Below are 17,011 nucleotides of genomic sequence, written 5' to 3' on the forward strand. Positions count from 1 at the left end.
TCTTTGGAGTGATATCTTCCCAACCTCCACCAAACATGCATGCAGTGTGGTCATACGCTAACTCTGCCCCGTACCCTGCGGATAATCACTACTTATTACAGCCAGGATCTGCCTCTAACATGTGCAGGTAGAGCCGAGCTGACCTGTGACTGTTAACTTGTGAAAGGCTGCTGCCAGTCTCTAACCGTGGCATTAACCGCACCCTTCGTCAGGAATTCACTTTAGTCTATGCGCCAATTGGCTGTCCCACCGATGGTCTGTTACGGAAGCCTGTCTGATGAAGACCACCGTGCCTGCTATAAAGGAACCCCTTTAAAACCAAGCCTGTGGGAATCAAAGTATAATGCGATTGTTACTATATACAGCATGGACAAGACATAATAGATTGTAGATAGTGGCACTCACCACTGGTACATTAAAACAGCAACTTTATTCAAGCACCGAGTGAGGAGTGTAGACCTGGATGAGAGAGACAAGTGACAAATGTTCCGCTTTGAACACTCTTCTTCAGGCTCTTGCATCATTAGGAAACACACCTCCAATTTGTCACACCTCCAATTGACAATACAAAACATATACAAGAAAAACTGACATCAAACAAAAGATTCCTAAAAAGGTACAGCACTAGTACACTTACTCATGTAGAAACGGACTTAAATTAATCCTAAAAGACCAAACGTCTTTTTTTTTTTTTACTGAAATAAATCTCTTTCTTAAGCAATTGATTGTGTCAATTGCCGCCATTGGTACTGGTTCAAAATGTAAACCCAAAAAACACATGCAGTCTGGATGATTATTATGCGTTTGCCTCATATAAGAAATCAACCTTGTAGAGCCTTTTCCCAATGAAAGTGAGCGCACATGTTCACTAATGCGTTCGTGTAGATGGTTTTTCCTATATGATATCTCCCACAGTCTCATATAGCAGCAGGATGCCAGTACACAGGCTGTCTGATATCTGCTGTGGGAAACTAATACTCAGTCAGTGCCAATTTTCTATACAAATCTTTACCTTTTTTATTAGGTGTGTACACAATTATTTCCAATTTGGTGTTCGCTGGTACAGCGATGGGCACGCCGGTGACACCAACTTCTGCCAGTTTTTTTCTAGGCCAATTCGGTAAAGTATTTAATGTACTCAATCCTTTTGCCATTAACATTAAACTTTTTTTACGCTATATTGATGATATGGGATGGCACCCCACAATTATTTGAGGATTTTGTTAATTATTTCAACGATAAGGTAAACATGAAATTTACCAATAAGATTGGAAACCACTCCATAGGGTTTTTGGATGTGCAAATGGAATTTATTGAGGAGGTCATCAATACAAAGTGTGTGGCAAACCTACAGCTACCAACTCATTAATGAGGTTTGATCGTTATCATCCTTTTCACATGAAGAATTCTCTACGGTGTGGCCAATTTTTAAGATTGTGTTTTATTAATAGTTCTGATAGTACTTTTTTACAATAATCTGAGGATTTAATACAGTATTACAGCGAGACTATCTCAGCTATGTTATTAATAAGTTTTCCAAGAGCATTTGAATAAAATCGGAATAAATTGTTTCAAAATTGCAATAAAATAAGAAAGAAGTTTGTGGTATATCTTTCCAATATATTCCTTTAAGCAGAATTATTAAATCTATTATCCATAAAAACTGGTATATGATAGAAAGTGATCCTCTTTTAGCAGATATTGCTGGCAAACAACCGATAATGTCCATTAGAAGATGTAGTGATTTGAAAGATGTTCTCATTAAAGGCAGACTTAAACAACATAAAAATAAAGATTGGCTAAATAGGAGTGTAGTGAAAGGGAATTTTAGATGTAAATATATTTATTGCAATAACCAAGTAAAATTAGGTAGATACTGTATATCCATAACTGTAATAATTTCTTTACGTGCCAGAGCAATTATTTGGTATATGCTGCCATATATGACTGTGGGAGATATTATATAGGAAAAACCATCTGCCCTTCTATGAGCATTGGCTTCACTTTTGTTCTGTGCAGGCGCTGCAGAGTCATTCTAACATCTGCTCGCAGTGTTCTCCAGCGCATAGAAAAGGTGAACTTCAGACTTCCTTCCTCCGGTTCTGCATTGTAAGCATGTAATTTGCACCTTTTCTGCATGCCATAGAACACCGGGAGCAGAAGTTACATTGACTCTCCGGCGCCTGCGCAGAACAAAAGTGAAGCTCAATACCTATAGAAGGACAGAACAGTGAAGAGGAGCCACGGCAGTCGGAATGCGCAAGCGCAGGATTTCTGTCCTCGCACCTGACGTCACATGAATACAGTGACAATTTGGGAAGAGGAAGATAGGATAATGACGGGGAGGAGGCAGCGTTATCTCCGGGGCAGCGTACGTCAAGTGGCCTGGAATATAAAAGTGATAAAAGATGATTTTTCCCAAACAAGGCATCTAATATGAGACATACAGGTAGGACGTTTTTAAGCAGTCTATAACTTGAATAGACATATTAACAGGTCAGGTCTCTCAATTGTGGTGTCAGATTCTCATTAAAGAACTTTTTCTGATCTTGTTTCATAAAGTTATTTTACTAGTAGGTTAGTTGTATTTATTTCATGGTTAATATTTTTGGCTTATTTGCCTTTTCCAGCATAAAGCATGTTTGGGGCAACACAGATATCAAAGGCCCAGTTTCTGGATAAGGCCAGGCAGGCACGTGAGGAAAGGAAAGGCCTGAAAGAAAGAGAAAAAGCTGCAATTAAAATCCAAGCCCTTATCAGAAGATTTCTTTGTAGATGCCGACTGCAACATGAAATCAGGTAACAAAGGCAATTATGACTTCCATGCCAATGTCATGTTTTCTAATCTTCTCAAAATACTAAAGATGCTATTTGGTGAAAATACAGTGTACCATATTTTTCAGACTATATGGAGCACTTTTTAGCAAGAAAAACTCTTGTTGAAAAGTGTGTGCATCTTATAGTCCAAAACCTCTTCCATTTAAGGATTATGGAGGCCATTGTGCTCTTAGGAACCTTGAATACTGCAGAAATTCTTTTGTAACCTTGGCCAGATCTGTGTCTTGCCACATTTCTGTCTCTGAGCTCCTTGGCTAGTTCCTTTGACCTCATGATTCTCATTTGGTCTGACATGCACTGTGAGGTGTGAGTTCTCATATAGACAGGTGTGTGCCTTTCCAAATCAAGTCCTATGACTTTAATTAAACACAACTGGACTCCAATGAAGGAGCAAAACCAGCTCAAGGAGGATCACAAGGAAATGGATAGCATGTAACTTGAGTGTCTGAGCAAAGGGTCTGAATACTTATGACCATGTGTTATTTCAGTTTTTCTTTTTTAATAAATTTGCAAAAATTTCTACATTTGTTTTTTATCAGTCAAGATGGGGTGCAGAGTGTATATTAATGAGAAAAAATGAACTTTTTACATGCAATGAAACAGAGTGAAAAATTTAAAGGGGTCTGAATAATTTCTGTACCCACTGTATGTGACCACTTCAGTCAATTTCTGGCCACATCAGTGTCGTATTGGTCACTTCTACAGCCAGTGATTGGCTTTAGTGGCCATGTGATAGTCTGGCTGTAAGAGGAAGCACGGAGACCGTCAGGGAAAACCGGGCAGCACTGGAAATGGAGTGACGGGATCAGTGACCTGAGTTTACATTGGGTTTATTTTTATTTTTGATGCATTTTGGGAGTTTTGTGAAACAAAATTCTGGTGTTAATCCCATTTTACAAATTTCTCACTTATGTTTTATTATTTTTTGAATATATTTTTTATAATAGGAAAGAAGTAGATGATTTCCTAGAAGGTACTGAGAATGGATCCATCAAGATCAGTGCTCTTTCTGTATTCAAGACCGCTCGCAAACTTTTATTTATATTTAGGACACGAGTAGACAAAATGGTAAGAGGCATTATTTAAACACATTTTTATTTTAACTTTCTTACAGATTATTCATTGTTTTATTTCTAGTATAGTTACAAATACATGGTTTCTAGTAGGCATTTGTTTTGTGACCTTGGCACACCAGATCTTACAACTGGGTTTCACGTAGAGATATTTGTTAAGCGTCTTTTTTGGGCATATTTGGATAGTTCATCAGTTTCAGATTGTTACGGGTCTGACACCTGGCACCTCCATGGATCAGTTGTTATAATCTTTGGTGGCAGCCAGATCTAAATACTGTATAGAGCTGTGTAGCTATGTGTAATGTATAGGGGCAGCTGCTGAGTACTGCAGATCAGACCCTAGTCAAGTGATTCAAGCTGATCTTCAGTTCTCTGTGGTAATGTGACGCTAGTCGCTTCTCACGGCCAATCCGTGAGTCGGAGTGGTCAAGAAGTCCAAAGTCAGAAGCCCGGAGGGTACATCATAAACAGAAGGAAGAGACAAAAGCATAGTCAGGTAGCGTTCCGAGGTCAGAGTACCGGGAGGATAACGGATCAGAGCTAAAGGAGTGAAACAGGCGGATGGTCAGAACAAAGTCCAAGGTCAGGCAACAGATCAAGCATACAGAACTCAAGGCACAGTAAAGCACAGCACAAACTTCACAAGATGAATGTACATCTGGCAGCATTCTGGGAAGCACAACTCAGTTAAGAAGCATGGCCATTAACTGGAATAATGAACACATGAGGCAGCCGATGCCTCACAGTCTCAGATTGGATAGTCGAGCTGTCAATCAACACACTGACAGCTCAGCACGCCCCTGTGCCAGATTGGATGGCCAAGCTGTCAGTTAAAGTACTGACAGCTTTAGCACACCCCTATACCCGATTGGACGGCCGAGCTGTCAGTAACCACATCCCAGACACACTGAGTAGTGGAACCGTGACACATTGCTGCTACACATTGTAACACCCCTTCACACCATCACATATCTAGTAGAAAAAAGTTGCCTTGTGCTTTTTTAGCAATAAAACTCAGATTTCAGTCACTTATTATCATTATCAAAGTTTGAGACAACTTCAGAATGTTTTTTATAAGATATGTGTAGGTGCAGAGGGCCTGTTTTAAAGTTATTAGAAGTCATCCGCATCAATCAGAGGTTGAGGTGGAGGAATGAGGTTCGCAGGCATGGTCAGGAGACAATCATCAGACCACTCATTGTCATGCAGCGTGGAAAGTGCTCCATCCATAAAACGCTGACCATTTTTTTTCTCACTTGTCATCCGGGTTCAGTCCATATGCAATCCGTTACAGCAGCAAGAATTAATAATTTACAAGACCATTTATAGTTTCTGTTACAGAATTGCAATATATACGTATAAAATGAATGCTACACTATGGCTCTGTATGATATATGATTTTTTTTTTTTTGGCGCACCCATAGAGTTGAAAGGATGAGTTTCTTCTGATGTGCAGAAGAAACTAGTACATGCTGAAATTTTTTTTTCACATGCAGATTGTCACTGAAAAAATTGCTCATCTGCCCCCACCCATTGAACAACATTGGTCCAAGTGTTGCACGTTGTTTTCACAGACAGCACTCAAACCGAACATGCAGTTATGTGAATGAGCCCTTACTAGATACACAGGGCTGAAATACACGTTATGATATAAAGTTACTGCAAGGTATAACAACAAGGTGGTTTCATTGGGGAAAATCTGATGACATGTTCTGTAAAACAAAAAAAAAAATCACACAGAGACCCTAGCTGAATTTTAAATTGTTGAAACATGTAGCATATGGATTTTCTAACAGGATCCTTTTGTAAGATCCAAGAATCATAGAAAAGGTTCCATACAAATATACGTCCTGGAGGTCAGGAAGTACTCTTCACTAAATTATCCTATCCAATGTTTGTGTCTTTATAGCGGTTTGAAAAACTTTGTCGCTGTATCCTAGCCAGTATGGAGTGTGAGAATGAACCAAAGGTATGGACTGAATTCTGCTGTTACCTATATTTGTTTTAGCACATTGTATAACTGAGGTTAACTACTGTCATGGAGAAAAATTTAAATCCATAAGACATCTCCAGAGAGGGGACATAACACCCTCACACTGAACATATGGGATTAATTATAACTGGGGACGTTAGAAGAGATAACACTTCAATCTCCATAAAAGTAGAGGTCTCCTGCAGTGAACAGCTAATGATCACATGAGATTTGTTCTAGAAAAAAGACAGCAAGACTGAGATTCATTTACACAGAGGCCGGAAGTACGCTTCCCCAGGCATACGCTTTATCTGATCGCTGATCGCAGACCTTTTGGAGCAAGTGGTCAGTGATGAATATTGGGGTTTGCATTGATCCAATATTTATGGGAGACACATTTTTAGCATCATAGCGAAGGGACGAACTTAACACATCCATTCACATCACCATAAGGCCATTCTAACTCCTCCAACTTAATAACGGTCCGATGGATGATGCTATCCAGGCCATGATTCATCTCTATATAAAAGTAATATTAAATATAACGACAATATCTGCCATCTGGGGCCTCCAGGGGCGAAGGTATCCTCTAAGTTGGGGATCTCATAAAATTCTGAAAGACACAGCACATCCCACAACCAGACGCCACATGAGCTTACCACTGGGTGGTATGTGGATGTAACCTGGATCTAATAAATGGAAGATTTTGGGTTTGGTCATATGTTAGTCCTGGAAGGTACAGCTTGCTGTAGGTCCTGTCTGTTTTCCTAAAGAGTGCCTCCCTCCGCTAATTTAGTTTAGTAATTTTCTTTAGTTATCCCCATTTGTTTTATGTAATTGTATATACTGTATTGTTTTGTTCCCATTTTGTATCATCTTTGTATATTTTTTTTTAATAAACACTGCCTATCTTTCCAGATTAAATATATACAATTTAATAGCTCTGTTCTTCTCTCTGTAAACTGCACCACTGAAGCCATATGCTACCTTGTAACGTGTGTCCAATCAGCCTGTATAAACGATTGGAGTTGGCAGTGATTATACTGGGGTATATACATATATTCTATGCCTTGGAATCAGAGGTGTATATCCCATACGCTCACTGTGAGTTCCCCAATAACCGGCCTAGTAGTTGAAGCAGCCGCGGCCACGTCCATCATTGGTCAGTCATTTGTGTAATTGTCCTGATGATTGGAGGCAGCGGATTTGAGTCTTGAGTGTCCTTAACAACCATAGTGTAGATCTAGATTCTCATACACATCAATGAGCTATTTTAGGCAACTGCTTCTCCTACCTTATGACAGACCATTATGTAAGATCCAGTTAGACAGTCCCAATTTCCTGACAAGGTTGAGTATTTCACATGATATTATGTCTTGATACACTGTGTGCACAATTATTACAAGTGACTATTTTGACCATATTTATGCAGATTTTCCAACTCCAGCCTGTATAAACTTGGCTGCTTATTGGATGACGCAGATCAGGTGATGGGTATTTGTGTAATTAGGGAGGTTTAATCATAAGGATATAAACACCCATTTCAAGGTGTGCAGAATTATTGGGAAGCTTGTTTTCCTTGGGCAAAATGGGCTTAAAAAACAGAAACTGAAATGACACTGAAAAGTCAAAAATTAAGTCTTACAGAGGGATGAAGCACTCTTGAAATTGCTAAGATATTGAGACTAGATCACAGAACCATCAAATGTTTTGCCGCAATTAGTGAAGAGTGTCTCAGAAAAGAGTCGAAAAAAAAAAGATTTACATTAACTGCCAAAGATTTGAGAAGAATGAAACGTGAAGTGACCAGGAGCCCATTATCCTCCAGGGCTGTCATATTCCAGACGGTGACCAGGAAAAATGCCCACAGGAAAATTGCCCACACAGAAAATTGCCCACATGGAAAATTGCCCACACGGAATATTGCCTACATGGAAAATTGCCCACACGGAATATTGCCCACATGGAAAATTGCCCACATAGAAATTTGTCAATTGCAGCATCGCAAAGTTTCAGATCTATGATATTTGAGGTACAAGGTGAGGATGTTCACATGATATGTGAAAAATGCCCACAGAAAATTGCCCACAGACATGAATACCCACAGGAAAACAGCGAGTTATAGGTGAGATGCTATGTAAGACAGAGAATAGCATAGATCTATAGGTTAAATATTCTGCAGGACAAGGGGATAGTATGCTGGTATACGTGAGATCTCTGCAGGGCAGAAGAATAATCTAGAATTATAGGTGAGATGCTCTGCAGGACAGAGAATAGTATAGAATTATGTGGCGCCAAAGTGGCATTACCTCCCTCCTAGGGAGTGTGATGTCATGCTTGGAAGCAATGAAGGATCTCTCTATCTGGTAATTCCAGCACACAGCACAGTTCCCACTCCAGGCCAGCAGGGGGAGCTTTGAACCAAACTGCTGAGGAGCTGCTCTCTGTGGCCAGGAAAGGGAAGTTAGTCAGATCGTGCAGAGAGGGGGAAGAGTATGGACGTGGAGAGACGAGCTGGGAAGGATTGAGCTGGATTTAAGCTCACTCCCAGCTGAAGCGCATTGACCGGACCCTGGTGTCCGAGGTTGTATGGATACTAATGATCCTGCAGCAGAAACCCGAGAAACAAGAGGCTGTAAATGCTCTGTTCCCACCTAAGACTCGTAGTTACAGCAGCAACGTGTGTGAGCCAGAAAGAGATGGCTACAGCTGCCTGCTATACGAGTGGAGTTCAAGTAGCAGCAAGCAAGAGGAACTTGAGAGTAATTGAGAACTGCAAGTACTTCAGATTAGCGCTAGAAAGGAGACTACACAACCCATCTGAATAGAGAGATTCCCAAGATGCTTCCAGGCTGACCAATTCCTGTACCATCTGTGATCTGAATCCTGGACTGTACCTTCAGTGAAGGTAAAAGAAACTACACTCTGTTGTGTTCTTTGAATTCTTCCTGCAACCCACTCAGCACTGCTACATCTCTGTGTCTAACACTACACCATCTACCTCAACACCTATTACTACTGCCCTGGGATTACAGCTCTGCCTGTGGGGAGCTATTACATCTTTGCTGCGCCCCACCATCTGTCCCAGAGGATCTGCACCGCAGCATCGGCTTAACACCTTCCTTGCCGAGCACCACCGGTGGCATCACGAATCATCTACCTATAAACTTTATTCAGCTGCATTTCACCCATTTTACATGGACACCCAGGGCCACGGACCGGGTCACCGCCACCGCGACCTATCCCTTTAAGACACCGGCCCGGTACCGAGTATCCCACAGCCCTGGGGGTGATCCAGTTATAGATTAAATGCTCTGCAGTGCAGGCAGGGGGATAGTATGCAAGTATACGTGGATGCTCTCCAGGGCAGAACAATAATATAGAATTATAGGTGAGATGCTCTGTGGGACAGAGAATAGTATAGAATTATAGGTTAAATGCTCTGCAGGACAGGGGGATGGTATACAGGTATAGGTGAGATGCTCTGCAGGGCAGGAGAATAATATAGAATTCTAGGTGAGATGCTCTGCAGCACAGAAGCACATTTGCTTCTGCTTTTTGAGGGCAGGAGTCATGATAATGATCTGTTGGTTCTTGAACTACGTTGTCATCTGAAAGGATTGCCAATTTGAGACAATGGGGGGGAAGCGCTGGAAGGAACATGTGACAAAATGTCAATAAGGAAAGCCCGGTGACTTCCATGGGCTCCACTGAAATACAATACAGCATAACACAGGCAGCAAAGAAAACGCAGAATGGATTTCAACAAAGGTCTCTGGGCCCAGGTTACTTCTCCGGGTTCTATAGGTTCGGTTCACTCGTACCTAGTCCCAGAGTACAGATTTTTTTCTTACGAGCTGTCCGTCCACGCTCAGTGTGGTGTGTATGGGCCTAGAGACCATTATTCAAATCCATTCTGCGTTTTCTTTCATCCTATGCCTGCCTACACCTGCAGTATATGTGTATGATACATAACTACGTAGGATCTGTTCACTCTTATTCTCTCGGTAGTCATAAGTGGACAGGGAAGGAAGTGCAGGTGCTCGATTCACTGCCACTGAAATCAATGGGAGAGCGGCGCTGCTCTGGCACTTCCGGGTCCTCTGTTGGTCAGTGACATCACTATGGAGGCACACCGGTGGGGGCTCTTGTCTGCTGGCCTGGCTGTCTTTCGAGAGCCTGCAAGAACCAGAGTTCATCCCACTTAATGCCCACACTCGATCCCCACGGGTAGAACACCACTCAGACAACACAGGGTGAGGGGAACAGACATTGGTAAGACTATTGGTTCACCAACAGAAAAGGCACAGAGGTGTAACGACTGTCGTCGCAGGGATCAAGGCTACAACCAGGCACAGGGGTACAGGTGCCTGCTTCTGCTGGATCTCTGTCCTCACTGAAGATGCAGATCCAGATAACATGCACGGTGTTGCTGATGTCGGAGGTGAAGCCACAGGGAACGGCGCATGACAATGGCGTGTAGGGAGGAAGGCCCCCGCAGAGTGTCTGGGTCGGAACCAAGGGGACCAGTGTGGGGAAGGTGACCTGACGGACGGACTTGTCAGCAAGAAGGGATGGTTTGTGCACTGTAGGCGTATGTTTGTAATTACACAAGGGAAACAGCTGGGAAAAGTGTAGATTGAGTGCAGTATCTTGAGTTGACCACAAGATGGCAGGGGAGAGTGTGAGTTCAGGACTTGACAGCAGCTTATGGCTAGAGAAACCGTTGGTCATGGGGGGCAGAGTTATAGGGAACCGGTAAAGTTATAAATAGGACAAGAGGATTCCAGAAAGTTCCAGTCCTGGGAGGAGCTCAAGAGGAGAGGAGTCTGTGACGGAGTGTGTGCTGTCTGGAGAGGTTAACTGGGGGGACTGAGGAGAAGGGAAGTCAGGGGGTGGCCCCGACACGAAGAACCACAGAACAGACGAGGCCCCGGGCGGTAGCAAATTGACGACGACCTCTGACCGGTGAAGTGCTGGCGGTGGAAAGGCCTAGGGCAGCCCCAGTGGTTGAGCCGTAAAGAAACGTCACTACAACAGAAGAGAAGTGCAGGTACCCGGGCCTGAATACGGAGAGCTGTGGAAGTACTGCGGTGAATTGCTGAGGTTGTCAAGAAGACGGCCAATAAACTCGGACCTGTTGTACCTAAAATCTGCCTCCGTCTCGTGTCTTTATCGTCTGTTCGCGGTGAGTAGGGGACCACCCCCCATTCCGGCCCACTCTACTACACCGCCATCTAGGTTCCTAAGGGAACTGTACCCGGGGAACGAAGGAGGAAGGTGGACGGCTGAGAGTGACAGGACAGCAAGGGGAGGGGTGTGTATAAAAGGGGCAGGGAGCGCGCAAGGGAGTCAGTTAGCAGGACGGCAGACACCGAGCAAGAGACTGTGGGGGCGTGAGAGAGCCAGAGCGACAAACAGTGACCAGAGAGGAGACCAGCAGCAGAGGGGAGATTTACAGTGGCCTTCGGGGAGGAGGCGCCGAGCTTACTGACAAGAGACTGCCGCTTCACTCTAGCCCGCGGTTGCGGCCTGCCCGCTGCCACCCCCCTTCAGCCCGCGGCTGCGGCCTGTCCATCACCGCCCGCAGCTGCCATCACCCCGCTGCAGTCGGCAGATGGGGCCTGCTCCTCATCAACAGAGAGACTCTTTGCACAGCCCCAAGCCGTGCACGTGGCCTACCAACTGCCACTCCTGGTAACTGCGACACACCCCTGCTTGGGGACTGGAGTCTCCCTGAACCCGCTAACGAGCGGAACCCCGCTGTCTTTACAGGGGGTTACCTCATCAAAGGACTCACTCAGGGCCTGTTGTGCGCCAACCCCTCCTGGGCGTTGGGGTGCCAGAAGACTACGCCAAATCTTCAGCAGCTGGGCCCAGCGGCTGCGAAGCCAAAGCAGCTTCATCAGAGACGCCGAGGGACGTCAGGACGGATAAGTAGGAAATAAGGTCCCGTAGTCGGCCATACCGCGGCCCTATAGTAACCGGCCTTTGCCGGGTTAGTCGTGTTCTCTTTAATAGAGTTTGGTTGTACTGAGTCCTTGCGAGGACAATTGCTGTTACTTTGTTTTGTTTAGTATAGCCCTAGCGGCTTCAATTTATAAAAGTTGCTTCCCAAAGTACAACTCAGTCTCGCGTCTCGTCACTGCATCCTGCGTACCTGCTATTACCTACAGGCGCACACTTCGATGTCAGCTGCCGGGCTGAGCAATGGCTACAAAAGACACTGGGCGACGTGGGAGCAGAGGAAAGGAGAGTAGAATGTTTTTGTTTTTAATTATGCATTAACGGCAGAATGGGGACACATACAGTAGGATTGGGGACCATGTAAACCAGGATGGGGACATATATACCAGGAAGTGGACATATATACCAGGATAGAGACCATATATACCAGCATTGTGACATATACCAGGATGCGGACATATTCACCAGGATGATGGGCATATATACCAGGATGGGGGACATTTTACTACATAATGAAGGGGGCAATTCATAAGTCTTTATAGAATTTATAACAATACAGGGGCCCATACATCTGACCAACGTGTGTGTGTGTGTGTGGGCAGGTCCACATTTGGCACTGGGGCCCATCGGACTCCAGTTACACCACTGCAAAAAACATACATTCTTAGCAAGAACACAAGGTGGTTCAAGTGGCAGAATCTCACCTTTCTGCTGTGCCTTCTGGGCTTCCAGGAATGACTCTCTCTGCCAGCAGCACCCTGCTTTTGGTGGGCTCCAACTGAGATGATAATGTATTAGATGTGATCTGCAGTCCCATGTAACTCCACAGATAATGCAGTGATACTTTTGTGATGGCTCCTCTGGATCACACTGCTCCTGGTTCTGCATGTGCTGCTGTTTTGGGCTGGTGGGAGGAGTAAGGCAGAATCAGTAAGAGATGAGAGCAGAATCTATCTATTGCTGATAATGACAGACTGCTAAACACATAGCTTCATCTTTGCAGTTTTGTGCTAGATCAACTGTAAATCACAAGTTGATCACATATCATGTGAACATCCTCACCTTGCACCTCAAAAATCATAGATCTTAAACTTTGTGATGCTGCAATTGGCAATATTCCATGCGGGCAATTTTCCGTGTGAGCAATTTTCTCTGTGGGCAATTTTCCATGTGGGCAATTTTTTTCTGTGTGGGCAATTTTCTGTGTGGGCAATTTTCCTGTGGGCATTTTTCAGGGAACCATTCCAGACCTGCACCCTCCCTGGAGGGCCCAAAAGTGCAAGGTGTTCAGTGCTCAGAGACATGGCCAAGATAAGGAAGGCTGAAAGCCAACCAGCACTGAGCAAGACATAAATAGAAATGTTAAGACTGGGCCAAGAAATATCCAAGACTGACTGATCGTCTATAGATTAAGAAACAGACAGACTCCATGGATGGAAGGCTTGTGACTGTTATTGAAAAGAAGTGTGGCTATATTAGTCACTGATATTTTTTTAAATTTCAGAAATTTATTTTTTTGTATATTTTGAGTTTCTTGGTTAGTATTCCACCTTGACAGATGAAAATAAACAATTGTGGAAAAATTTACATTCAGTTGCAGAATAATTCTGCACGCTAATAGTTGCCCAATAATTCTGCACACATAGATAGTCTCCTAAGACAAAACCTCACTTTTTACTTTCTTAAATATTCAGGCTTATTAACCATTTGGATTGATTAACAGCACAGTAGTTGTTAGATAATAATAAAATTAATCATCAAAACAACAAATTGCCTAATAACTGTGCACACAGTGTAGAAAAGACCAATCATAGATCACATTTACTGTATTGAATTCTCGGGGATGGACTGAAAAATAAGGGATGAATTTGATTTTTTTCAAAATTAATCTAAACTTTGCGTGTACTTTTAGAATGAACTCACTGTTTTTGGCGCTGTGGAAATTCCACAGTGAATAGATGTTATTCGTACCTGTTTAAAATTTCACACAGTGTATCCATAACCAAGTCCCCATGTGTTAAATTCATTTTTTGTCCTTGCTTTTGACAGCAGGTTTGCAGCAGATGTCAGCTAATGCTTTGCATAGGAAGAAAATTCTCATAAAGAATTCACATACTGCTTATTTCAAAATGCAAACCAAAGGTCGATTTTCTTGTGAAGATGAGATTTTTAAAAAAATCTCATCTACTGATCAGTTACTGTATTATGCTGCCAACAATCCACAGGAAATACGCAACCCATATATTGCTTTCATTTAGACTCCTGAAGATCAGTGTAGCCACCAAAGGGCAAAGAAGCACCAGTGTTTCACACGGAGAATGTTTTTTATCCTCACACCTTTTATATAATTGTGATTTGTGATGGGCAAACCTCCCCGATGTTCGGGATCGGCGGGTTCACCCGAGTATTTTTGTAGAGTTTGGGGCCGGAGATGACATGAACTTGCGTCTGAACTCGTACTTTACAGATATGGGATGGGGCGGAGGGAAGCTGTAAAAAAAAAAAAAGCAGAAAATTAATAATAAACATTATAATTATACTAACCTGTCCAGCGACGCGTCCTCCCGTCCCGCTGTCTCCCGGCCGCATCTGCTTCTGGGGCCGCTCATTAAAAGGAATCTGTCACCCCATTTTTGGCCTATAAGCTGCGTCCACCGCCATCAGGGGCTTATGCTGTAGATAAGCCCCCGATGTAACCTGAAAGAGAAGAAAAGCAATTTAGATTATACTTACCGGGGGTCGTGGTCCGGTGCATCGCTGGACAGGTAAGTATAATTATAAAGTTTATTATTAATTTTCTGCTTTTTTTAACAGCCCGAACTGAAACACAGGTTTCCCATGGAAACCCGTGTTCGGGACCGTGTACAGGTACGGTCCCCAACTTTACAGTTCGGGTTAACCCATCCCTATTTGTGATTCTAAGCTGCTCAGGTTTCCTTAGAGTCATGTTTTTGTCAGTGTCACACTGTTGCGCTCTATTAAATGCATAATATATTGAAGGCTGTATGTGTGCATATTACATTGGATTATATCCCTTCCAGGTCTGGTTCATTTCTCTTGCATTATCTAAAGATCTCACTCTCTTGTGGATAAAACAAATTAAAGACATTTTATGGCTGTGCTGCGAGTTTCTTAAGATATTAAAAGTGAGTATTTAAGATAACCGTTGCGTCACATTATATTTGCTGTCATGCTCAGATCTGAGATGGATATTTGTTTTTTTCTCTGTTCAGCCTGATATTCTTCAGGATTCCAAGCTTATCACTCTCTACCTCACCATGCTGGTCAACTTCACAGATACCTCCACCTGGAAGATCTGCAGAGGGAAAGGTAGGACTTTTAAAAAGGAGCTGTACTTTTAATAAACTTTACCTATATCAATAGTACATGCAATTGTAAGAAACTTTGTATTGTATCCTATATGAGAAATCCGCTTCCTTCCCCACTTATCAGACCCTTCTCCCTCCCCCGCCTCCCGAACGTGTCATCCATTGTAAAAATCAGCTCTAGTCCATCTTTCACAGAGGAGACAGGTGTCATGTGACGCAACCCATTATCTTCTATGTAAAGGGAAGGGGGGGCAGGAGTTAGGGTACCGTTACACCTAACGATGCACCAGCGATCCCGACTAGCGATATGACGTGGTCAAGATCGCTGGTGCATCGCTAGGTGGTCGCTAGTGAGCTGCCACAACAGGCAGATCTCACCAGCGACATCGCAGGGGTCGGGGGTCGCTACTTACCTGTCAGACGCGGCGATCCTGCGTCCTCCTCCCCGGCTCCACGCGTCCCTCGTCAGCTACTTCCTGCTGGGGCTTCCTGTGGCGCCGACGAGGGACGCGTGGAGCCGGGGAGGAGGACGCAGGATCGCCGCGTCTGACAGGTAAGTAGCGACCCCCGACCCCTGCGATGTCGCTGGTGAGATCTGCCTGTTGTGGCAGCTCACTAGCGACCACCTAGCGATGCACCAGCGATCCTGACCACGTCATACGGAATGGTCCAGGAGCTTCTCGCGCGATCAGCGATAACCAGCGGGGGAGCCGGTCGGAGGTAAGTATCACATGTAGCGATATCGCTAGCAATATCGCTGCAACGTCACAAAATCGGTGACTTTACAGCGATATTGCTAGCGATATCGCAGTGTGTAACGGGGGCATTAGCAGCAGAGAAGGTAAGAGGGACACCAAAAATATCAAGCTGCTCTGTAACAAGTGTTTTATCTAACACAGCTTAATTCGGATTAAGACAGCTCAGCTCTGCTATATAGTGTTCTCCTTATTGCTGCTGCTTGTTTCTCTGAGCTAAAAATTGACTGAATAGCAGGCATCCCCCTTTGTGCTGCTTGTAATCACCCCATGCCTCCCAGTGGGTGACAAATTACAGATAGAGCTTGCAGAGGAGAAATCTGTTGAGAATGTAGGTAATAAGTCCCTCGATTTTCTCAACACGCAGAGCAATAGGTTCTTCTGTACACATTTAGTGCAACCTAATGCTGGAGGAGCACTATTTCTGCCTTGAATATCTGGTCTATGTGCTCCTATTATACCCATTTTATTGAATACAATAAAGGAGATCAGCGTTAATACTTTACTGATGTCATGCAATCTTTTTTTAGGACTATGGCTGATAGTTTTGTACTGTATTTTATGAGCACTATTGATAGTATCAAAAGTAAAAAATGTAGATCTAGTTACTGGGCTCTGTTAATTATAGGGTGTATTATCTTTATTTTAGTTCCCACTAAGGGTACCGTTACACCTAGCGACTCACCAGCGATCCCGAAAAGCGATATGACGCGGTCAGGATCGCTGGTGCATCGCTAGGTGGTCGCTAGTGAGCTGCCACACAGGCAGATCTCACTAGCGACATCGCTGGGGACGGGGATCGCTACTTACCTGTCAGACGCGGCGATCCTGCGTCCTCCCGCCCGGCTCCACGCGTCGCTCATCGTCACAGCAGGAAGTGCCGCAGGAAGTGACCGACGAGGAATGATCCAGGAGCTTCTCGCGCGATCAGCGATAACCAGCGGGGGAGCCGGTCGGAGGTAAGTATCAGACATAGCGATATCGCTAGCAATATCGCTATAACGTCACAAAATCGGTGACTTTACAGCGATATTGCCAGCGATATCGCAGTGTGTAATGGGGGCTTAAATGTTGCCA

At 43.9% G+C, this 17,011-nt stretch overlaps 1 protein-coding gene across 2 annotated transcripts in view; it reads left to right on the forward strand.

Annotated features, from left to right (window-relative positions):
- UBE3B (ubiquitin protein ligase E3B) overlaps positions 1-17,011 on the forward strand; it is a 123,024-nt gene that overhangs the window by 33,153 nt on the left and 72,860 nt on the right. For both annotated transcript variants that reach the window (XM_073582612.1, XM_073582613.1), the window contains 5 exons: positions 2,631-2,799; positions 3,786-3,906; positions 5,821-5,880; positions 14,892-14,996; positions 15,084-15,180. In XM_073582612.1, coding sequence (XP_073438713.1) covers positions 2,639-2,799; positions 3,786-3,906; positions 5,821-5,880; positions 14,892-14,996; positions 15,084-15,180 — 544 coding nt within the window. In that variant the 5' untranslated portion in view covers positions 2,631-2,638. The remainder of the gene's footprint in view (positions 1-2,630; positions 2,800-3,785; positions 3,907-5,820; positions 5,881-14,891; positions 14,997-15,083; positions 15,181-17,011) is intronic.

Source organism: Dendrobates tinctorius, unplaced genomic scaffold (genome assembly GCF_039654945.1).
Source record: "Dendrobates tinctorius isolate UK_male_01 unplaced genomic scaffold, ASM3965494v1 ptg000073l, whole genome shotgun sequence".
Lineage (NCBI taxonomy): Eukaryota > Metazoa > Chordata > Amphibia > Anura > Dendrobatidae > Dendrobates > Dendrobates tinctorius.